The sequence below is a fragment of the Rhagoletis pomonella genome, unplaced genomic scaffold (assembly GCF_013731165.1).
Source record: "Rhagoletis pomonella isolate Grant_MI unplaced genomic scaffold, Rhpom_1.0 Rhpom_scaffold_00004, whole genome shotgun sequence".
NCBI lineage: Eukaryota > Metazoa > Arthropoda > Insecta > Diptera > Tephritidae > Rhagoletis > Rhagoletis pomonella.
Window position 1 is genome coordinate 40,201,955 of NW_023458558.1, and position 20,127 is coordinate 40,222,081.

A 20,127-nucleotide genomic window follows, 5' to 3' on the forward strand; every position below is an offset into this window, starting at 1 on the left:
TTTTTTTTCCTCTCCTTAGCGTTCTTTCATTAATTACGTATGAAATAAGTTGCTCTATCAATGTCAGTGCTATTTCATTTGCTTAATTCACTACCTTTAACCCTTAAAATAAGTTCATTAATCATTATATATTTACACTAATTACCACACCAAAATATAAACATAAACAAAAAGAGTGTGTGCAAAGCAAATGGTTAATGACGGCTAAACGAGTTTGATAAAAAATAGTGTATCACATATGATGACAGATGGCTTTACTACATAATTATATGACGGCACAAACATTTATGACAACTGTATGTTTGTAGATTTAAAAAAAATAAGAAATAATGCATCAAGTGAATTCATTTATGAGAATTTTATACAAAAGGGGTTAACTTAGGCTGACAAAAGTTATAAATTACAATGTCGATGATTAATTGAGAGAATTTGTTCAATATACTTACATACAATTCAGCCGCATGGTTGGAGGAGGTATGTAATAATACCCCTGTTTCGATACCTGGTCCACGTAGCATCTAAAATGGGTATATCTAAACATTTCTTTCTAGCAGCGCACAGTGTGATATTTCAACAATCTAGGTGAACAAAATTATTTATGGATATTTTGGGGTATATTTAGGATGCTGTTTTTCGATATGCTATCCGTTTTCTCAGATTTGCCATTGTTTGCGAACTGTTGCGGATTTTCCAAACTTTTCGCTTACTGAAATTACCGTGTGAAAATTCACCGTGTGAAAAATTTCGTTATTAAAATGATTATGGAGGCTTTGAGCTAACAGAAATAGGAAAAACAAATTTCAATATACTTTTTTTACGCCTTCATTACCCTTTTTTATCTATCATAGAGATATGAAGAGAGCAAACGTGGAAAACTCGGTCGGAAGACCAAGAATATCAATTTTGTTGATGAGCAATGAGTGACACACTTTTGAGATATAGGATGTTCAAGTAGCATTCTAGATTTGCCCTTCCAAAATCCGTATTGACTGTGTGAAATGCTAGAAGAGATATAATGCGTCAACTGATTTGTTATAATTGCTTCAAATAATTTATGAATTATGAAAGCTTAGCTATTTCCAGGTAGTTCTCCACTAAAGATCTGCTACCGCTTTTTTGGAACGCGGTTATGAACGATTCCTTAAATATAGTTGGTTTAGTGCTATAATAAATAACCCTCAGCGCAAGGCCCCACCACTTTACAATGGGTCATCTGCAACAGTATATACATATCCCCGTCTTCACCCTTTTTTCTATGTATATTTGGCTTCCAAGATATCTTTCTGACTAGAATCGGGGCCAGATACGAGAGGTTGAATACTTGGGATTCTATGCATTCATTCGAAACGAACGGGTTATAACTTAAAAAAGCGCACAGTTAGTGTTTAGTACGAAACCCAAATTAATGCTTTATAAGTGTATAAATAATTTCCAAGAATTTTCCACTACTAATAAGTGACAACCTCACACCCAGATACAACCACTCGAACACATTTCCTTTTTCAAGTTCCTAACAGATCGTTGACGACCACGATGTAAAGAGATGGTGAAAGGAATCAACGTGGGATACTTCTACCACTCTTCAATGGATAGTTGCGCTGTCCCAATCCGCTGTAACTTCCCTTGCTTAAGTAGGCAGTTGCAAGCCAACGACTCGACATCTTTGCAGTCTTTTGTAGCTAAGCATGTAAGATGCCATCTTAAACCGTAGCAGAATGAATTGATAGATTCAAGCAAAGCAGTTGATATATTAGAGTTGCAACGGGAAATTATCTAAATCTCGAGACTTAACTACTAAATAAACTTAGTTGTATTTACATTTGCTTTTGAAATGCATATAACACCATTGAATTATAAATTTATTGAACTCATAATCGTATCAAATACTTAGTATTTAATCGAAATCATCTTTACATAAATATTCTAAATAAATACTTTGCATAGATTTCAAGCACTTCTAGTTTTATCTGTTAATGACACTTTCTGTCGTCTGTTTTTCATTTTCAATGCTGTCAATGTCATCACCAATAGTTTACACAGTCAAACCACTACTCCCTTGACCATTTAAATACACACACAAGTAAGTAAGTACAAGTGAACGAGGTGTACGCAGTGGCAACTGTTTAAGTAAATCAACATGAATGGATACATATATATGTATGTACATATGGATGTATGCATATGTGCAAATATAAATGGTAAGTCTAAGTACATACGTACTTACATGCTTAAACTAATGGCAAGGCATGACTTTACTCGTATGTACAGGGTATGTATAGGGTGGCGAAAACTGAATAAATGTAAGGCACCCTACCACCAGACTAGGTAAATACCAGTATTTTATAGGTAGCTTTACTTGCTGTATTGTGTAAATCTTCTATGAATTTCTTAACAGTAATGTGAAAGTTCTACCGCATACTACTCTACTTTTGGATGTGCGTATGTATTTGCTTATTGCAAATTTTTGGAGTTTGAGACTCGAAAACAAAAATGTGAGTCTGATTTTTTAAACAGCCAAACAATTTGTCAATAATGTAAAAAAACTCCTGATATACTTGTATCAATGGTATTCGGTGTGGTATTCTACAAGTACAAGCTTGGTCCTTACTTCAGTCATTATGTATTTATTTAAAATATTCCCAACACAAAACTCTTGCATTGGCTTTGAAATCGAAGTATTTTTGGTTATTTTCGAAATGTAAAAAATGTATCAAAATATTATTTGGCTATAGATTTAACTATACCAATATTTTAGAAATGCGCATTGGTGATATACGTATATTCATAATTAATACACGAAATTTTAGGGTGTTTTATAAACTTTTAGCAATACTGAAACAAACTTATCTTAAGTTTGATTCTTTGTAAAAACAGCCACATAGATTTTCTTGTATTATAAATTGAGATGCTATTCAGCCCAGTTCCAAATATTTTAGAAAAATTTCTGTCAGAGCATTTTATTTTTTTCAAGTGTAAAATCCTCCAATTTTTAATTCTCTGGGTAGAGAGTTTTCCCTGAATTATGGGAGAGGAAGTTTCGAACTTCAAACCCAGGCGCATTTCTATGAAAGGGATGTGGATTTTCGCATTCATGATATGTACTTTTTTTACCAAATTTGTTTTCCCTTTTTACAAAATTGTTTGATAGGAAGAAGGAGCAATTTGGGAAATATCCCCATCTTGTACCGTGATTTTTGCTTAAGACGAAGACCTTCTTATTTTTAGTGGGATTATCTTCTTACTCAAATCAAGAAGGAATTCTCACAATTTTTTTTTAGGTTACTAACATCTAAAAAAAGAAAAAGCTTAAAATATAAATTGAAAATAAAAAAAAAAAAACCTATTTAACGGCAGTTTACAGCTCTACCTACTTGGCTACGGTGGTCGCCTTGCCGGCAGTATTATATTTTATAATAGGATTAAAAGAAATGGAAAGACCAGGTGGAGAAGGACTTGGCTTCACTTGGCATTTTCAATTGGCGTCAGTTAGCACAGAAGAGAAATGACTGGCGTGCTGTTTTGGACTCGGCCAAAATCGCTTAGGCGGTTACAGCGCCAAATAAGAAGAAGAAGAATAGGATTAAAATTTTAAAAGTAATAAGAAAAATTGTTCAAGAAGGCATCGCACAAAAGTCAGAAGTAAGTTTCAATGAAATACAAACATCCATTCGGCTACACCATCTGTTGAGAAAACATGCAGAAAATACATACTTTAATCCATTGTCTATTTTATTAAAATAAAATCAAGAATTTACACATAAAATCAATTAGGAGCTCTTGCCTGCTGCATGCTAGTTTTTACTGCCTTATTGTTCTGTTATCAACTTTCTTGACTTTGCCCTGGATTTGGATTCGTGCGCGTCATGGTTACCATTGCATCACCCTGTACATAAATACTTGCTTGTATTAAATGGAAAATGGTTGGACATGTTGTATGAGTAACGTCCACGGACGCCTCCTCAGTGTTTGTTTACACAACATTGGGTGTGTGGGTGGGCGTTGATTCGTGGCATGTTTGCGTTCTTGCTGGCATTATGTATGTATGCTAACCAGACGCTTGACCATCACAGTAAACTAGCAAATGATATAAAGGCTCACTTTTGATCAGAGTTTCTGCCATTTCGCGTTGTATTTTTTCTCATTTTTTTTTCGTTTTGCATATTTTGTGCACCATCAACTTGAACAGGTTAGAACTTTGTGGTGCCTTTGTGACCTGCGCTTGTAATCTTTCTTCATTTTAATGACGATATGTTAGTCACTGGGGTAATGGAAATCAAAAAAGTAAATAAGCAGAGAACTCCTTCAATTAAATTATAATGATTACATGCATAATATGTAAGTATGTTTGTGGGTATACTACATAAGTACCTACATACATAAGTACTTGCTTGTGTACGAACTTTAGAGGGTTTGTAAATTGATGAGCACGCTAACATACATAAAGTAAATGATTTAAGAAAACCCTTTGGTGCTCTAACGTTGGGGAATTAGTTCAGAGCATTTTGAAAGGGTTACAATTAATAGTTAGCAGACTTGAAATAATGATTGTGGCAACTATTTGTTGTCTAAACCTAATTAATTATTACTGGTTCTGAGTTAGTTTAATGATCTAAAAATACGTAAGGGGTGGAAATGATTTTAAACTGTGGTAAAACTTTTCATAGCAGCATTTTTTCATGTTGATAATTCAATTCGGGAGTAAATTAATTTAATTAAAATAAAAAAAGTAAAAGTTCTACACGACGCATTATATAACACGTAGACGCTTTAAGTCGATACAGAAATTTTGAATGTAATATTTTCGAATTTTTTGATCCTAATCCTAGGTTGTTCGTCACTTAACTACCGTTTAATGAATAAACGAAATAGATAAGCAATAAAAAATAACGAATAGGGGTATTTGGCCTTTTTTATAGCAGATATGCACTCGAAGATTTGCAATTGCCTGCCAAGAAGCGACCGCTGTTAGAAAAAACCTTTTTTTTTTTGTTTTTTAATCTTTCGATGTTGGTCGAAACTACTAAAGTAAAGCGGCCGCACATCCATATTAATTGTTTGAGTAAAATTTTTTATAATCCAAAATAAGTGGCAATGTCAAACTTATATCCTAAAGGATCGTACTTACTACATAGGCTTTAAGAGCTTTTTTCATTTTTTTCGTTTTTTTTCGACGACCTTAAAGATGGTAGCTGACTATTTAAAAATATTGGGCATTACGCTGACCACAGTATTTTTGTAATAACAACTTATCGCTGCGGCGGCTTTCGATCGCAAAATAAAAATATAACATTTTGGATACCAGAAATTGTTTGAAGATATCGTCTTTCTTAACACATGTTCACATTATTATAATTTACGGCTCATTTGTAATTAAAGTATAAGTAAATGATGCTGAAATCAAGTAATTTCGCCTTGTAAAATCTGTCAATAAATTAAATAGAAATGAGATAATTTTCCACAAATCAAGAACCAAATGAAGAAAAAGAATGATTTGTCATCAGTTTTAGCCCCCACTGCTGAGAAAATTTATAAAAATGCCTAACGGTATGCAACATTTCTTTTTGTTTAAAGCAGGCACGAACGTGCTTGTTACACACGTATACAAATTATGAGATTTCAATAATAAGATTTCAAGATTTGACCCAAACAAACATGCATACATATAAAAATAAATAAAAGCATGCAAAAGGAAGTAAGTTATTCAGATATTATTTCCCTAGGGAAATGAATTACAGCCCGTGGGCTTCAAAAACGTTGGCTTTAACCCCATATTGATTTAAATTTGTTTTGATTTTGATAATTGTGTACTTGTATTAGAGCTTTAAATGATATTTTGATATATTCTACGTGTCTACCTATGCTTTAAAAACTATTTTTTTATATTTATTTACGATTTAAAACAAATCTCGGAATTACCCAACTCTTATCCGCAGACACTAATCACGATAGTAAGGTAATGAATAAATACATTTCGTGGAATTAAGTCTTCTCACTCGAACAATCATATCGAGGGAAGATGATTTTGATGACTACAATGCTTGTATGAATATGTTCTATAGCACAGCATTACTATATTTCTATAAACATTTTCGTGCAAATAAATAATTGCTTTGAAATAGAGGGCTGCATGAATTCATTCAAACTTCTAGCCAAACAGAGTAGAGTAGATTTGAATATTTTACTTCACATACAAAACACTCAGCGTTTGGAATTTGTAAGTTATGAATATACATTTTGTTTTATATTTTCTACCTTCAAATGGAAGAATGTGAATGAATGAATAGAAAACATTCAAATCATCCAAACTCATTTCGGTTAAAGTTTTTTTCTACAAGCAAGTTTTTTTCGTACATAATAGGAGCGCAGCAATACATACATACATACATATGTATGTTTGTACACATGTGAGTAGAAAAAATATTTTTGGATATTCATACAAAAAATTGTCATTTATTTCAATTCAATTTATTTTCACTTTGTTTGAATATTGTAATATCGACACAAATATCAGAATAGAAAAAAATTTGAAGCCAAAATCATTCATTCGTTTTTAATGTATTCATGCAGCCCTCTTCTTTGAAACACCGCTCTCCTAAGCAAATATTCGAGTATTGTAACGTTTTAGCTAAAAACGGTCTAGTTTTTGAAAGTAAAAATATGAAAATAAAACTACTTAACTACTTAAAACTACTAAGTATGTATGGCTCTTGGAAAAAGGGCTCTTGGAAAAATTTTTCTTTTGCTTCATTAGAGGTTTTTAGCCCAACCGACTACATATTTGTTCTATGACATTTATTCGCAAAACTCGAGGCATATCAAATAGGTAGTAGCATTAGGGAAAACAGCGTGTAAGTGTATTTTATGGTTGCCTCTGGTACCTTAAGTGTCATTTAATTTTTAAATATCAGAGGCGGCCATCTTAAATATACACAAAGACTTAAACAATAAAAAATAAAATAAAATAAAATAAAGATTGTTGGGACTTACTTGCTTTGTAATTTTTTTTTCATTCCAGAAGCATCAATGCATTCTTTACAGAGCCCTATAAGCAGTACTTATACTCCTGAGTTACGCAAACGTTTCAAAGGCTGGTTTTCAAACGCTATATTTAAGATTCGAATACAAATAAATTTTGCTAGTTAAGAATTTTTGTCAAAAAAATTGTTAATATTTGAGAGTTTAGTGACCAAATAATTTGAAAAAAGGCAAATCAGCTGTTCTACTGCTAATAGCTGTTTAGTATGCCTTAGCAAAACCTTAAATCTGATTAATTTATTCTATAAAAAATCCACTCTACGTACAGATACTCAAACAAGTGACTACGTGTTGATTTCTTTTTAATATCCGTAAAGTTTCTGGAGCAAACATTTTTTTTTGTTATTTTTTTTATAAAAATACTGTCCAAGCTTTAACCAAAACTATATTAATCAAACCTCAAACTTTATATAAAATTTATGCTGTTTTATAGCCCATACAATTTAAGTATAATGAAGTGCAGGTTTCAACCGGCAAAAATAATTGCGTTGCTTTTTGCGTTTTTTTTTTAACTGCTTTGAGTTTTTTTATATAAAAAGTGCAATTCACAAGAACTGGCGTTGATTTTTTTTTAATTTTCTTGCGAACGGTCTCCCGCATTTTATTTCATAAGAAATTTATGTTATAGTTAAGTGAGAAAATCTGTCACAACAAAAAAAAAACAATAAATCCCAAAATTCAACGAAAATGTTTAGCCCTTTGAAACTTGCTCATCGTTAGACTAATATTTTATGGACTATAAAACTGCACATCCAGAAACGTGCTACAGATTTAGATTTAAAAGTTTAAATGTCGATGAAAATTTGTTGAATTTTCTTAGCGTTTTTATGAAGTTTGAATCAGTTATCTACATGATTTTGGTTAAAGTTTGGACAATATTTGTATGGAAAAATAACAGCAACCAAATTAACTCGGAAAACATTACGAAAATTTAAAACAAATCGCTATGTGGTCACTTGTTTGAGTTACTGTATACCAACACCAAGTGTATGTAAATTAATCATCTACGTATATTGAAAAATTAAGTTCTTCACATTCACGATTTCTATCAATAACACTTCACGGTAACATCCTCCTCACATTTTGTAGGTAGACGCGAACATAGGACGGCGCTGTAATGGATTTATTTTAATCGCTTATATTTACTTTTCATTACATTTGCAGTTAATCAAGCATTCAGTGGATTATTTTTTTGGAATTTTAAATGCAGTTGTTGTGGTTATTTTTTTGCATTTTATGCGGGTGCGTAAGCGAGATTTACAATTAAATGCATACATATAAACTTACAAATATGTATATATATGCCCGTTATAATGGTTTAATCACTGTACAGCCACAAACAAGAAAAAAAGAGTAAAAACAACATACATTACCATTTATGTATTTGTCATTACACCAACGTACAACAAATACACGCACTTAACTTGCATGCGTGTGTATGATTTTCACGCAAATATAGGTAGTATGTAAGTACATACATACGTACGAGCACTTTTGTTTACTCGGATAATTGATGTTTTAATGATGCACTTGTTCAATGTTTGCTTATTGCCCTATTTGATTTATTGTATTTACTTTATTTACTCACGCACGCTACGCACATGTAATATTTTGAAACTTTTTTACACTTTTTCACTCAAAAAAAAAATGTACTTCCATTAACGTTTTTTCTTTTTAATTTGGATGCATTTAACAGCTGGATTTTTCGCTCCACCAACGGCACACACCTCAGGCTTTCACCGCACACATTGTTTTTGACAAATGTATTTGCGGCTTTAATGACAATAATTATATTAATGTGGACACCATATGTGATGGATTTGTTGATATATATGTATATAAATATTAACATTTTTTTTTGTATTAAAGCTTGATTAAATTTTATGTTTTCCTTCACGCACTGTGCACGCTTGTTTATTGTCTATGATTGGAGGACATATGGGTCAAAATTGAAATCTTTCTAGTTTAAATAAATTGAGGAAATGCAGAAATTTCTAAGATCTTAAATGCCTTAATGATTTGAACTGTGTGTGGAAAAATTTGATGAAATTTTAATAGCAAAGCACCTGTGCGTATACGTAATCTACGGACATACATGTTTGTATAAGTAGTACGCACGCATTAGAGATGGGCGCGTGAGTGATTTTGGCACCGGTTTACGCACCCCCACGAAGCCTCCTTTACGCACATTATATTTTTTTAATTGAAACTTTTTTAATGTAAATTTTTAAAATTACATTAGTTCATGGTTTTGTTCAAAAATAATATTTTTTCGAGGTTTTCCCAGGCAGTCGAGTATTTCTTTATTCTTGAGCTCGGCCTGCTACAGAAAAAACTTGGAAAATCTTTAGCCTGCAGCTAGCTCTGAGTTTTTCAAATAAATCTGTATTTCCGCATTTATGTCTTGATTTTTGATTAACCCTTGTGTCCCCAACTAGATACCCGGGTATCCATCGACATATATTGTATTAAATAACTTTTTTTCTTGCAGCAAATTTTTAAAATGCTCTCGGATACCTGCGACTTGACTTATTTTACTTGGAGAAATTTATTTAAAATATTTTATATTTATTTTCAACCCAGAAAATTTTTAATTCGAAGAAATGTGCACGAATAGTCCAAGGGGGGGTACCCGAGTACCCACACACAAAATAGGCGGCAAGATTTATAAATATCTTAGGTATTGTATTAGTGTTTATTTATCAAATTTAACTAATATAAACCGTATTTTATTGTTACTTTTCAGGCAATAAGAAATATAGATTATGAAAAGCTCTACATTTGCAAACGTGCAAGTAAAACTTTAGTCTGTTATTTATATATATTCGTAAAGTTATCAGAAATATGATGCAGTATCAAAAATGTTTACTTGCACAAGGCTGTTAAAAATACGTTGAATTATTTATATAACATTAAGTTATTAAAAAGCGAAAGCAGAACTCGCATACCTTCAGCTCCGTAAGTAATGTTTTTTTTAAACTATACCTTTTATTCAGACTGAGCCTTTCATACAAGTTAAAAATGACACAAGGCAACAGCGGTTTGGACTAGTTCTGTATCGGGCGCTTATATTCATTGGCCTCTATCTTCAGTTCTCATAAAAAATTGTAGTGGTTTTGAAGCCATGTCCGAACTAACGTTCAACTCTGCAGATAGAAATTATTTTTGATACAAGCCTTCTTGCATAAATACATAGAAAAAATTTTACGAAAATGTATTGAAATTATCCCTTTAACTTTATTAGTTTTAGATAAAAAGCTATTTAATTGATATTTTCAATACCTGCTCATCGTTGAGCATACATAATTTTTATTTTGTTAATTCTAAAAACTTCTAATTTATTTCCTATACACTTACTCCATTATCCATTACTTTTATTCTATATTCCAATGAATTATTTTAATAATTTTTTACTTTTTTTGATTTTGGCGTGTCGAAACATGCTTTTTTGTAATTACATATTTACTTGTATATATGACTTAGGTTAGTGCCATGCGAACAAGTTTTGTGTTTGGGAAACAAATTGCGAGTTTGCGACGCACATACTCTTACTAAGACTTCCCGAAAATGCTGCTCGATGAACAAGAGTCTGACGTGTTTTTTATTTTGTTGTGTTGGTTATTGGAAAGTAAAACAATTAGCGTGACAGTGTTTTTTCATGTGTTTTAATGAGCTCCCTACAAATTAATGGTTGTTACAAATGTAGACTTCTGGACGTCTATGCAAATTTTCAATACCCAGAAAAAGTTGATTAATAAAACATTTATACTTATTAATTTAAGCGGCGTATTTTGTATGTATGAATGTATACATATATAGTAGATATACTTATAATAAAAATATGTGTTCTTCAGCCTGGCGTAATAATATTTATTTGATTTATGAATTTAGCGCTAATTTAACTTTATTAATATAATTAATGTAGTCAATTTTGCAGATAGCAGCATGCATTAAGAAAAAAATTCCAGACTTACTGAAGTTGTGCAAACAGGTTCCAAAATATGACCAGAATAAGATATTCCAAACTTTCCATCGAACATATATAATTTAAATTAGCGAAATATTAAAAAATGTTGTCCAACTCAACGCGAAGACCTTTGCCTTCGTCTAACGAACTACATGAAGTGAAAAGCTAAGAAATACTACATTGTAGAGGATGGAGTTCTCCATGTGACTGCCGTGTTTTCCTATAAGTTTAATCAAACTCGTGGATACTCATACATGACGTATGAGTAACATTATTGTGCGCTCATATTTCATAAAAATAAATAAATTATTTTATCAATCAATTAAGCGAAAGTTGGACAAGATTTCGTAGTTTTCCATTAATCTAAATAATATCCTCGCCATGCTCAAGGTGCACACTTTGAGCTGGTCTAGAATGTCCTTTATCAGATTTAATAAAAGTAGCGAAGTGAACGATACGAATTTCTTGTAAATGCGCGCTGAACTTTTATTTGCGAACTTTCATGGAATTTTGAAATAATTTTTTTCATATTAATGTGTCGCTTACGAGCATTAGTTTGCGGGTGCTCAGTAGCTCGCGACCTGTATATTAGGCGACCCCAAACAAAAAGATGGGCAGAAGAATACTCTGTATCGAACTACGCGATTTTCGGTTGAAATTGGGAAAGTGTTAATTGAAATTGAAAATAGTCAATTGTAAATAAGAAAGCTTCAATTGAAAGCTATAAAAGCCAATTGTAAATGAAATTAGGCAATTGTAAATAAATATATTTGTGAAATCCAAAGGCACAATGACCATGTAGATAAGGCTCTCCAACTTTAAGCTACTGTGGTGTAGTGGTTAGCATTGCGCACTTCCACTCAGCAGGGCCTTTGATCAATCCCTGTTCAAAGCAACGTCGCAAAAAATATAGAATAAAGGTTTTTTTCTTAACAGCGGTTGCCCCTCGGTAGGCAATGGCAAACCTCCGGGTGTATTTCTGTTGGCAGAGAAAAACTCTCAGCTTTTGTCATCCTTTGCTCTTCTTTAGGACTCGGAAATTCTTTCGGCGGACAATCCAGTGCATTACGTGGAAAATTTTCTTCAGTTACGATCGAAACACGAAACCCGATGCATGAATACAAATGCAAAGCTCCGTAACTAACAGTTTGATTCGATGAAATGCATTATAACACCGTGCGACAAGAACCAAAAATTTTTAAAACACACGAAAAAGTCAATATATTTACAGAACTAGGAGCCAAATGTTGCATAACTGCGTTTTCAATTTTTCTCTCAGACGTCACTAATTTCTCCGTTTTTCGAAGTTAGGTATCCTGCGAAATCGAGATATGGGGCTTCGAAGTTCGGAATAGGATCTTTTGTAAAAAAATATTTTTTATTATTATATGTAAATAACTAAAAATGCAGTCGTAGACTTCCTTTTGCTCTTATTTAAATGGTTTATAACTTTTTTTGCAATTACAGGTGATATAAGGGGGCAAAGGTAGGGTCTTCGAAAAATTAAAAACCTTATATTTCAAACAATTTTGAACTGATTTTGAAAAACTTTGTATCGTTATAAGTGTGATTAGAACCTTAGAGAACCCTTTTTTCTCTTCTGATATACATATTTTTATACTTTGTATGCAAAAATTTGAATAAAAAAACATTTAAAAGGAAAAAATACCTTTTTTATAACAAAAATATTTTAAACAATCAAATTACTAAGCGATTTTTAAGAAATTGATATCGTTGTTAACGCAACCAAATATTATTTTTTTTTTAATGTGCGTATTTGTATACTTGGTATATACAAATTTGAGAAAAAACATTAAAAAAAAATACCTTCTTCGATAAAAAAATAAATACTTTAAAAAAGAAATTACTAACCGATTTTTATGAATTTAGTATCGTTGTAAAGGCGGTTAAACCCCCTTTCTTTCAGTGTACATACTTGTATGCTTCGTTTATAAAAATTTGTGAAAAAACACTTGAAAGCAAAAAATATCCCTTTTTATAAAGAAAAATATTTTAAACAAAAAAAATTACCAACCGATTAAAAAAAAATGGTGTCGGTGTAAAGGCTACCATAAAACTTATACTTTCGCTGACTTCCAAAACGTATCAATACAATGTTTGAATACGGTTATACTGCGATATTGAAACTGTTTGTATACGCAGAGTTGCCACACATTGCAACCATATACATTGCATATTTTATATATTCAATATAGCAATAAACAATTTTTCTAAATTTTTCAATTTTAAAATACCCATGGTAACCAATAACAAACCAAACATCAACTTTTTTTCCGATGCGCCGATTGCTCCAGCGAAGCGTTTTTATAACATTGTACATTGTCAATATTTTTTAGTTCGGCATTATGGAACATTATACTTTTGACATATGCAAAGCAATTGGCGTTTTGGAAGTCAGCCTTTCTTATACGCAAAAATTTCATTTTATATAAAAAAAAAATATAATTAAAAACTTTTTTTCCCTCTATATAAACTCCTGCCCCCTAGATGAAAGGCTGACTATGCCCTTCTATACAAAACCATTAAAGTATTTATACCATAGGTCTATCATACCAGTTATTAAAAAAAAAACCGATTTATTCCTTTATTTTAGCTAGCCGTATAAATTTTATTGATAAATAAAGGTTTTTATAGTGATGAATTTGGATTACAGTTAATTTCGGCGGTGCCCGCTAAGCTTAGCAACGTTTTCAAAATAGCAAATACAAGTGTAACAATACATCGCTTTAATGGTTATTTTATGCACCGATAGCAAACATATTTTGTTAAAAATAGGGCAAATATTTTCATTTATCTTTGCTATGCAAATGTATGGCTTTTAATATATTAATTTATGTATATGTTTTTATATAAATATTTAACGCCGCGTGAAATCATACAAAAATGCATTCATTTTTATTATACTTAAAATCAGCACAATATTTTTACCAAAAACAAGAATTCATTTTTAAAAATTCCCACCGCATTTTTACATATTTCACTGCAACATGCATATTTTATTTGGAAATACCATCACAACGCATAAAATACTTATTGTCTCACTCTGTTTCCGTTTCAGATGAAAAATCAACAACCGCCCGCTGAGCGCAAAAATCCAGAAAAAAAATTCCACCTCCACCCCTGCCATAGGGATTGAAAGGTGTTAGAAGGCCATGGTTAGCTGGCAGATACATTTTTACAGGAAATGAAAACTACGTCAATTGTTGTTTAATTGAAAGTGTGGTGTACGGAAGAGTAAGCAAACATTGAATTAAATTACACAACAAACAAACAGTTATGCAACAACAAGCAAAGGCGAATTGAAAAGCAAAAAATGCTAAAAAAAATATACTTTGCTGCAGTAAAAAACAACATCAACACCAAGAGCAAATAACAAACAGCAAACTCTACTTCCTGCAAAAATAACAATCGAAGTAACACAATAGAAAATACTCGATAAAAGGACTAGGAAAGCGAAAGGAAAAATTGAAAAAAAAAATCCATATACTTACATACATATGTATGTATGTATGTAACAATCTGCAACACAGCGCACGTAATGCTGACATTGGCAATACAAGCAGCGATAGCAACAACTATTTACAGTGACAACTGCAGTTTTACTAACAACCATGGTGTAAATAAACGCACGTCGGCGTGGCTGTGGAACGTGTCACTGGCTCGTATTTCAAATGTCGAACGAGGGTGTGTATGAGAATAAAGTAATAAGCGAAAAAGAGAAATTTTCGCAAACAATTTTTAATGCGAATGTTAACAAGCAAACACGCGTACAGTGAGCAAAAAAATTATTTTTTAGAGAGAGTTTAGAGCTTCTGCTTCTCGTAATTGTTTAATAGTGTTGCCGGAGAAAAATTTAATTTGGAGCTAAAATGGTCGAAAAGAAGCTAAAAAAAACTAAATAATATTAATATCAGCTAAAATGAAAAGCTACATATTTTTTTAACGTTGAGCATTTATTGACGTACGTTTGTTTTTACATTTTTGGCAATTTTAATAAAAACAACGAATTTTATAAGTTAAAGTGCTGAAAAAAAAAACTTTTAAAAACAAAATAAGGTGCATATATTTCGAGTTCGTCGCTAACACTTATATGTATGTACATATTTATATAAACTAGACAGGAACTTAAAATAGTTTACAAACTATTAAAATCTGCAGGCTAAGATATTTAAATCGACCATAAAAACTCGGGCTATGAATAATTTTTTCGCACAATTTTTCTCAAAAGTTCTACTTGCAGCTCCGCTTAAAGGTAAAATTGGTAAGGTAAAACAAAATCCGCGCTTTCAGAATAAGGATTTTCTTCTAATTAATTTTTGAATTCTTTTACCTAGATCCAGGAATTTATGATGGATACACTGCATTTCAAAATTTTCCATTTTATCAACGCTTAAGTTTTAGTTTTTCTTTTCTACCGTGTCCGCCTGAAAGAGAAAACACCGTGAGAGCTTATCGGCGCTGTGTGCTCCCGCGCACGTTGCAGAAACTAATTGACTTACTTGCCCATTTTCCATTTACTTGCATGCTAGTATTTGCATTAGGAATGCAATTTTTCTAAATACTAATCGAAATAGAATAAAATGAAGGTATAGAAGATAGCCTGAGATCACCAAAGCGAAATAAATTTTAGTCAACACTAAACTACAACAAAAATTTTCTGGAGCAAAAAAAAGTGCTGGGTAAATTTGAAAAGAGCTAAAACCCAATTTTCGGAGCTAAATATAAAAATAAAGAGCTAAATCTAGGTCCTAAAGCACCAAAATGGCAACACTATTACCAGCATTAGATCGAAAGCGAGCAAGGTATCTACTACTTTAACTCTGAGGTCTATTTGAAGCTCAGTATTAGCAAGCAGCTGAAATTTCAAAATTCTATTAAAAATGCTTTTATTTTAATATTTTAATTTAACTTTTATGTTATTATACGATGAAAAATGTTAAACCTTTAAAGGACTTTTTTTTGCACAAAAATGTGAGTCGCGCAAATAGTTTTACATCCGGCGATTTCATTGTGCTAAAATTGAAAAACCATTTATCTTCAATATTAGCCTACTGCTGTAGAGAAATTGAAAGAGATATACAAATAATCAAATGCAAAAGTTTAAATAGATTTAAAATGAATTTAAAATATACGCTATAACAATGGGCGATAAAGATAAACCAAGTACAAACAATGCAACGACAATGCCAACAAAAATTTCAGACACAAATGCAAACACAAATAAATTAGTTTATTATTTGCACAGCTTGACCACAAACGCACCTATGATAGCTGAATTGTTGCAAAAAAACGTAGGATAAAATGTGTAAGCGCCAAAGGAAAGAACATCGCAAAAACGAAAAAAGTTAAAAGTTAAAAGTATGGGGTGGCTGGGTGCGAAATCGAATGAATTGAAGCGTTAAAATATACAAATAAATAAATGACTGTTTGTCTACATTTAAGGGAATAATCAACAGGCACGCCAACATCAACGCCAACAACGACTACATTAACAAAAAAATAAATAAAAAATAAAATAAAGTAAAAATTGCACAACACGCCGCGATTGCCAACGCAAAAAGATAATGATTAAATTAAAAATGAACGCCGCGGTTAACAACGCCGCCAATAGCAAGCAAAACAATAAAAGTGTAAAACATAAAAAGTGTAAAAACAATAATAGAAATAGCTTAAACAACAACAGCAACAACGAGTGTTACAGCTGCAGCATAGCAGATAGCAATAGTGCGCTATTGTGTGTAGCGACAGTAGAACAACGAGTGCAAAACAGCGAACAAATATGGTTAAATACCTTACAGCAACAAAAACAGCAAACCGATACAACCAACCACAGCGACAGCAAGGATGCGCACCACCACCAACAATACTACGACCACCATCACCACCGCCTCCAACACTCACAGCAACAGCAACAGCAGCAGCAGTATTTACATGACCACCGGCAGCAGCAGCAGCAGCAGCAGCAATGTTTGACAACAGTGCGTTATGCGGAGCATGTGCAACAACAAAGCGAACAGCATAAGCAGCCATTTCCGATACACGCGCCTGAACATCGGCAGCAACAATTTAATCAACAACAACCACAATCTGAAGGCCGCCAGCAGCAGCAGCAACAACAACAACATCCACAACGACAACGACCACGTCGATGGCCATCACATTGTTATGCGGATACAATACGCTGTGAAACCATCAACAATGAGAGTAGCAGTAGTAACAGCGACATCGACAGCGACAGCGACCATACCACCGACAGGAGTAAATTTAATCCAATGCAAGCATCGCTGCACTCATTCACTACTTCATCATCGACCACATCCACGTCATCCACCACAACGTCGTCTTCGTATGTTTCGTCGTCAACGCGCGGTTGCACGTCGTCATCAACAGTGACGGCAGCAGCAGTGAATGCGTCGGCGAGTGCGGTGGGAAATTTGCGTGGCTTATATACATTTACAACTGCCACAACTACCTCGCAAGCTGCAACTCCTACACTATATTTGTGGTGGCTATTTGGTGTGTGTTTAATACTCTTCACAAATGGTGGACGTGACTGGCGGTCAACGGCATTGACGCGTACAACATTTATGGTGGCAGCCTCGTATTTGGAACCGGACGAACTGATACACGAACTGGATAGACCAGGTGAGTGATCATAACACCAAAACGTATACACATATACTTGAGTTGCTATGTTAATGATTTAAGTGTGATTAAGAGTGTCATCTACATATATACAACGTATTATGCATACATAGGCAGAAGATAACTTAGATAGGCCTTCTTAAGTGAAGCCACTCTAAGAAGGGTTGAAAAAAGTACTTCCGTGCATGCCTTCCAGAAGGGGGATTATCCATTTACAATTTACGCAAATGCATAGATTTATATTATTTAGCATTTCAAATGAATTTCAATAAAGCATTTAAGTTGCAATAAAACATATTTGATATATTTAAAACTTAAGCAAATACTTCAGAGATGTACCTATGATTTTTATAAATTTAAAGAAGCCACTTCTGGAAGGCATTCTATTGGTAGCGAAAGAAGGAGCCCTTCAATTTGTGCTACTCCATACAAAAAAGAAAGGAGAAAAGGAAGTGGTGTGGAAGGCCTATTGACTCTCAGAAAGTCCTTTCGGAAGGGCTTTTAACATCTGAAATTATCTAGTGAGTATGAATATGCTAACACAAATTTTGAGAGCGTTCGTTTGGATATTCTCCCAAGAACACTATTCGAAAGGTATTCTTTTGTAAATGAGTAGAGCTTTTATGTTTTAATGATTGCTTGAAAATTATGCCCAAATTCGTCGTTTAAAAATTTCCGTATTTGTGTATAGTTGTTGTTGCAACTTGTTCAATTTGAGTTGTTTTCCAATTTGTTTTACTTGTTTTTGAAATTAAACTTTGTAATAAAGATAAATATGGTGATGATAAAGTAATGGATAAAAAAGTGAAGGCGAAATTTGAAGATAAAGACGAAAATAAAGAGAGAGTGAGAATTACATAGGACTTAAGGGAATTTTTAAATTTTTTTTGTAAGAATCGAACAAATTCAGTCACAACAAAACTCAGTTATCACGTTATCGAAATTTAACGAGCCATCAAAATTTGTCGTCATCGAAATTTTTCGAGTTAAGCATGTTCATCGAATTATTCAAATTGATCAATGTTTATTTTGTTGTCGAAATTTATAGATAGATACACAGAAACTTCTCAAATAGCACACTGGTTGTATAACTTGGTGTAGATTTGTGAATTTTGGTAAAATTAATCAGATTTATACCAAAGTTCGTAAAATTACACCAAGTTGTACACCAGGGTGCTACTTGAGCTAACGGTCGAAATTTACCGAAAGTCATCGAGTTTTACTAAATTATTTATCAGATTATCGTTATTTGGAAAGTTAATTGAATTTATGAAGTTATCGATTTTTACTGAATTATCATTATTTTTGGAAATAACGAAATTTAACGACATATCGTAATGTATCAAGTTTAAACTTATCGAGCTATCGACCATTATGGATTTATCGAAATTTGCCATTTTATCGAATCGAAGCTTTTGGAATTTTGATAGTATTAAGTATATCAAGCTTTCTTTTTTATCGGTATAGGAAATTCTGTCGCGTTCTGTTAAAATATCAGAGTATAACGACTCATCGAAATTTTTCCATGGATATCGAATTTTATGGAGGTATCAAAATTAATCGAGTTATCGAAATTAATAAGCGATTTTCTGGTGAGTAATTGTGTGCCTTATACACAAATTAAACGACGCGCTAAGTTCTGAAAAATCTACATTTTGATTTAGTTTTTTTTTTTTTTAATACCGTTATATTGGAAGTGGGCGTGGTTACCATCACCTACATATCTTGGTTAACCAAGAAAATTCCGTTGATATATCTCTATTTTTACGCGAGTTATCGGATAGTATATCGAACATGGCTTAGTCGACTTCCCACTTCATTCTGAGCATTTTGACTACACGTCTAGCCCCTCTAAAATGGAGAGAAATGTTTTTTTTTTTTACGCAAAATTATTAAATAACAAATCGATGATTCTCTATATCTTGGTGGTATTACCGACTTCCAGTTTCGACCGGTTTCCACCGGAAGTGGGTTAAACAGATCAGAAGCCATGTTTTGTGATTAGACACACAGGGTTTTACTACAGATTCGGACAGTGAGGATAAAAATTCGTAAGCAAATTTTTTTTTTATTCCTTTATTTTTGTGAATGTCTTTGTTTTGTGCGTAGAGCAAAATAAAGAGATGCCCCATGATAACACGAATATGCTCTCAATCCTGGAATTATTGGTCATACACGCGGCTTCACGATTAACAATTAGTAATTTTCATTCAGATTTTCAACTTGTATGCAAATCACTGCACTTTATGCCATTTCTAACGCATCCGAAAATCGATGCAATTCAATAATAACATATCCTATCTAAATACCAAGTCTTAATATTTCCATTGCTGTTATGCCATTCTAGAAATCTCTCCCTTTTAATTCGATCTCTTTGGGAATCTATTCATTATATTGCAAACTGATTCTGTCTATGTATGACACTTGTGGTCAGCAGGTAAATTTAAGTAATATTTTGA

General features: G+C 32.6%; 1 protein-coding gene across 1 annotated transcript in view; it reads left to right on the top strand.

The window, feature by feature from the left end:
• Window positions 1-20,127, top strand: part of LOC118738218 — a 287,103-nt gene that overhangs the window by 110,619 nt on the left and 156,357 nt on the right. Inside the window, exons 3-4 of the mRNA XM_036469141.1 lie at window positions 14,082-14,707; window positions 16,132-17,668. Of these exons, the coding sequence (XP_036325034.1) occupies window positions 16,588-17,668 (1,081 nt within the window). The 5' untranslated portion in view covers window positions 14,082-14,707; window positions 16,132-16,587. The remainder of the gene's footprint in view (window positions 1-14,081; window positions 14,708-16,131; window positions 17,669-20,127) is intronic.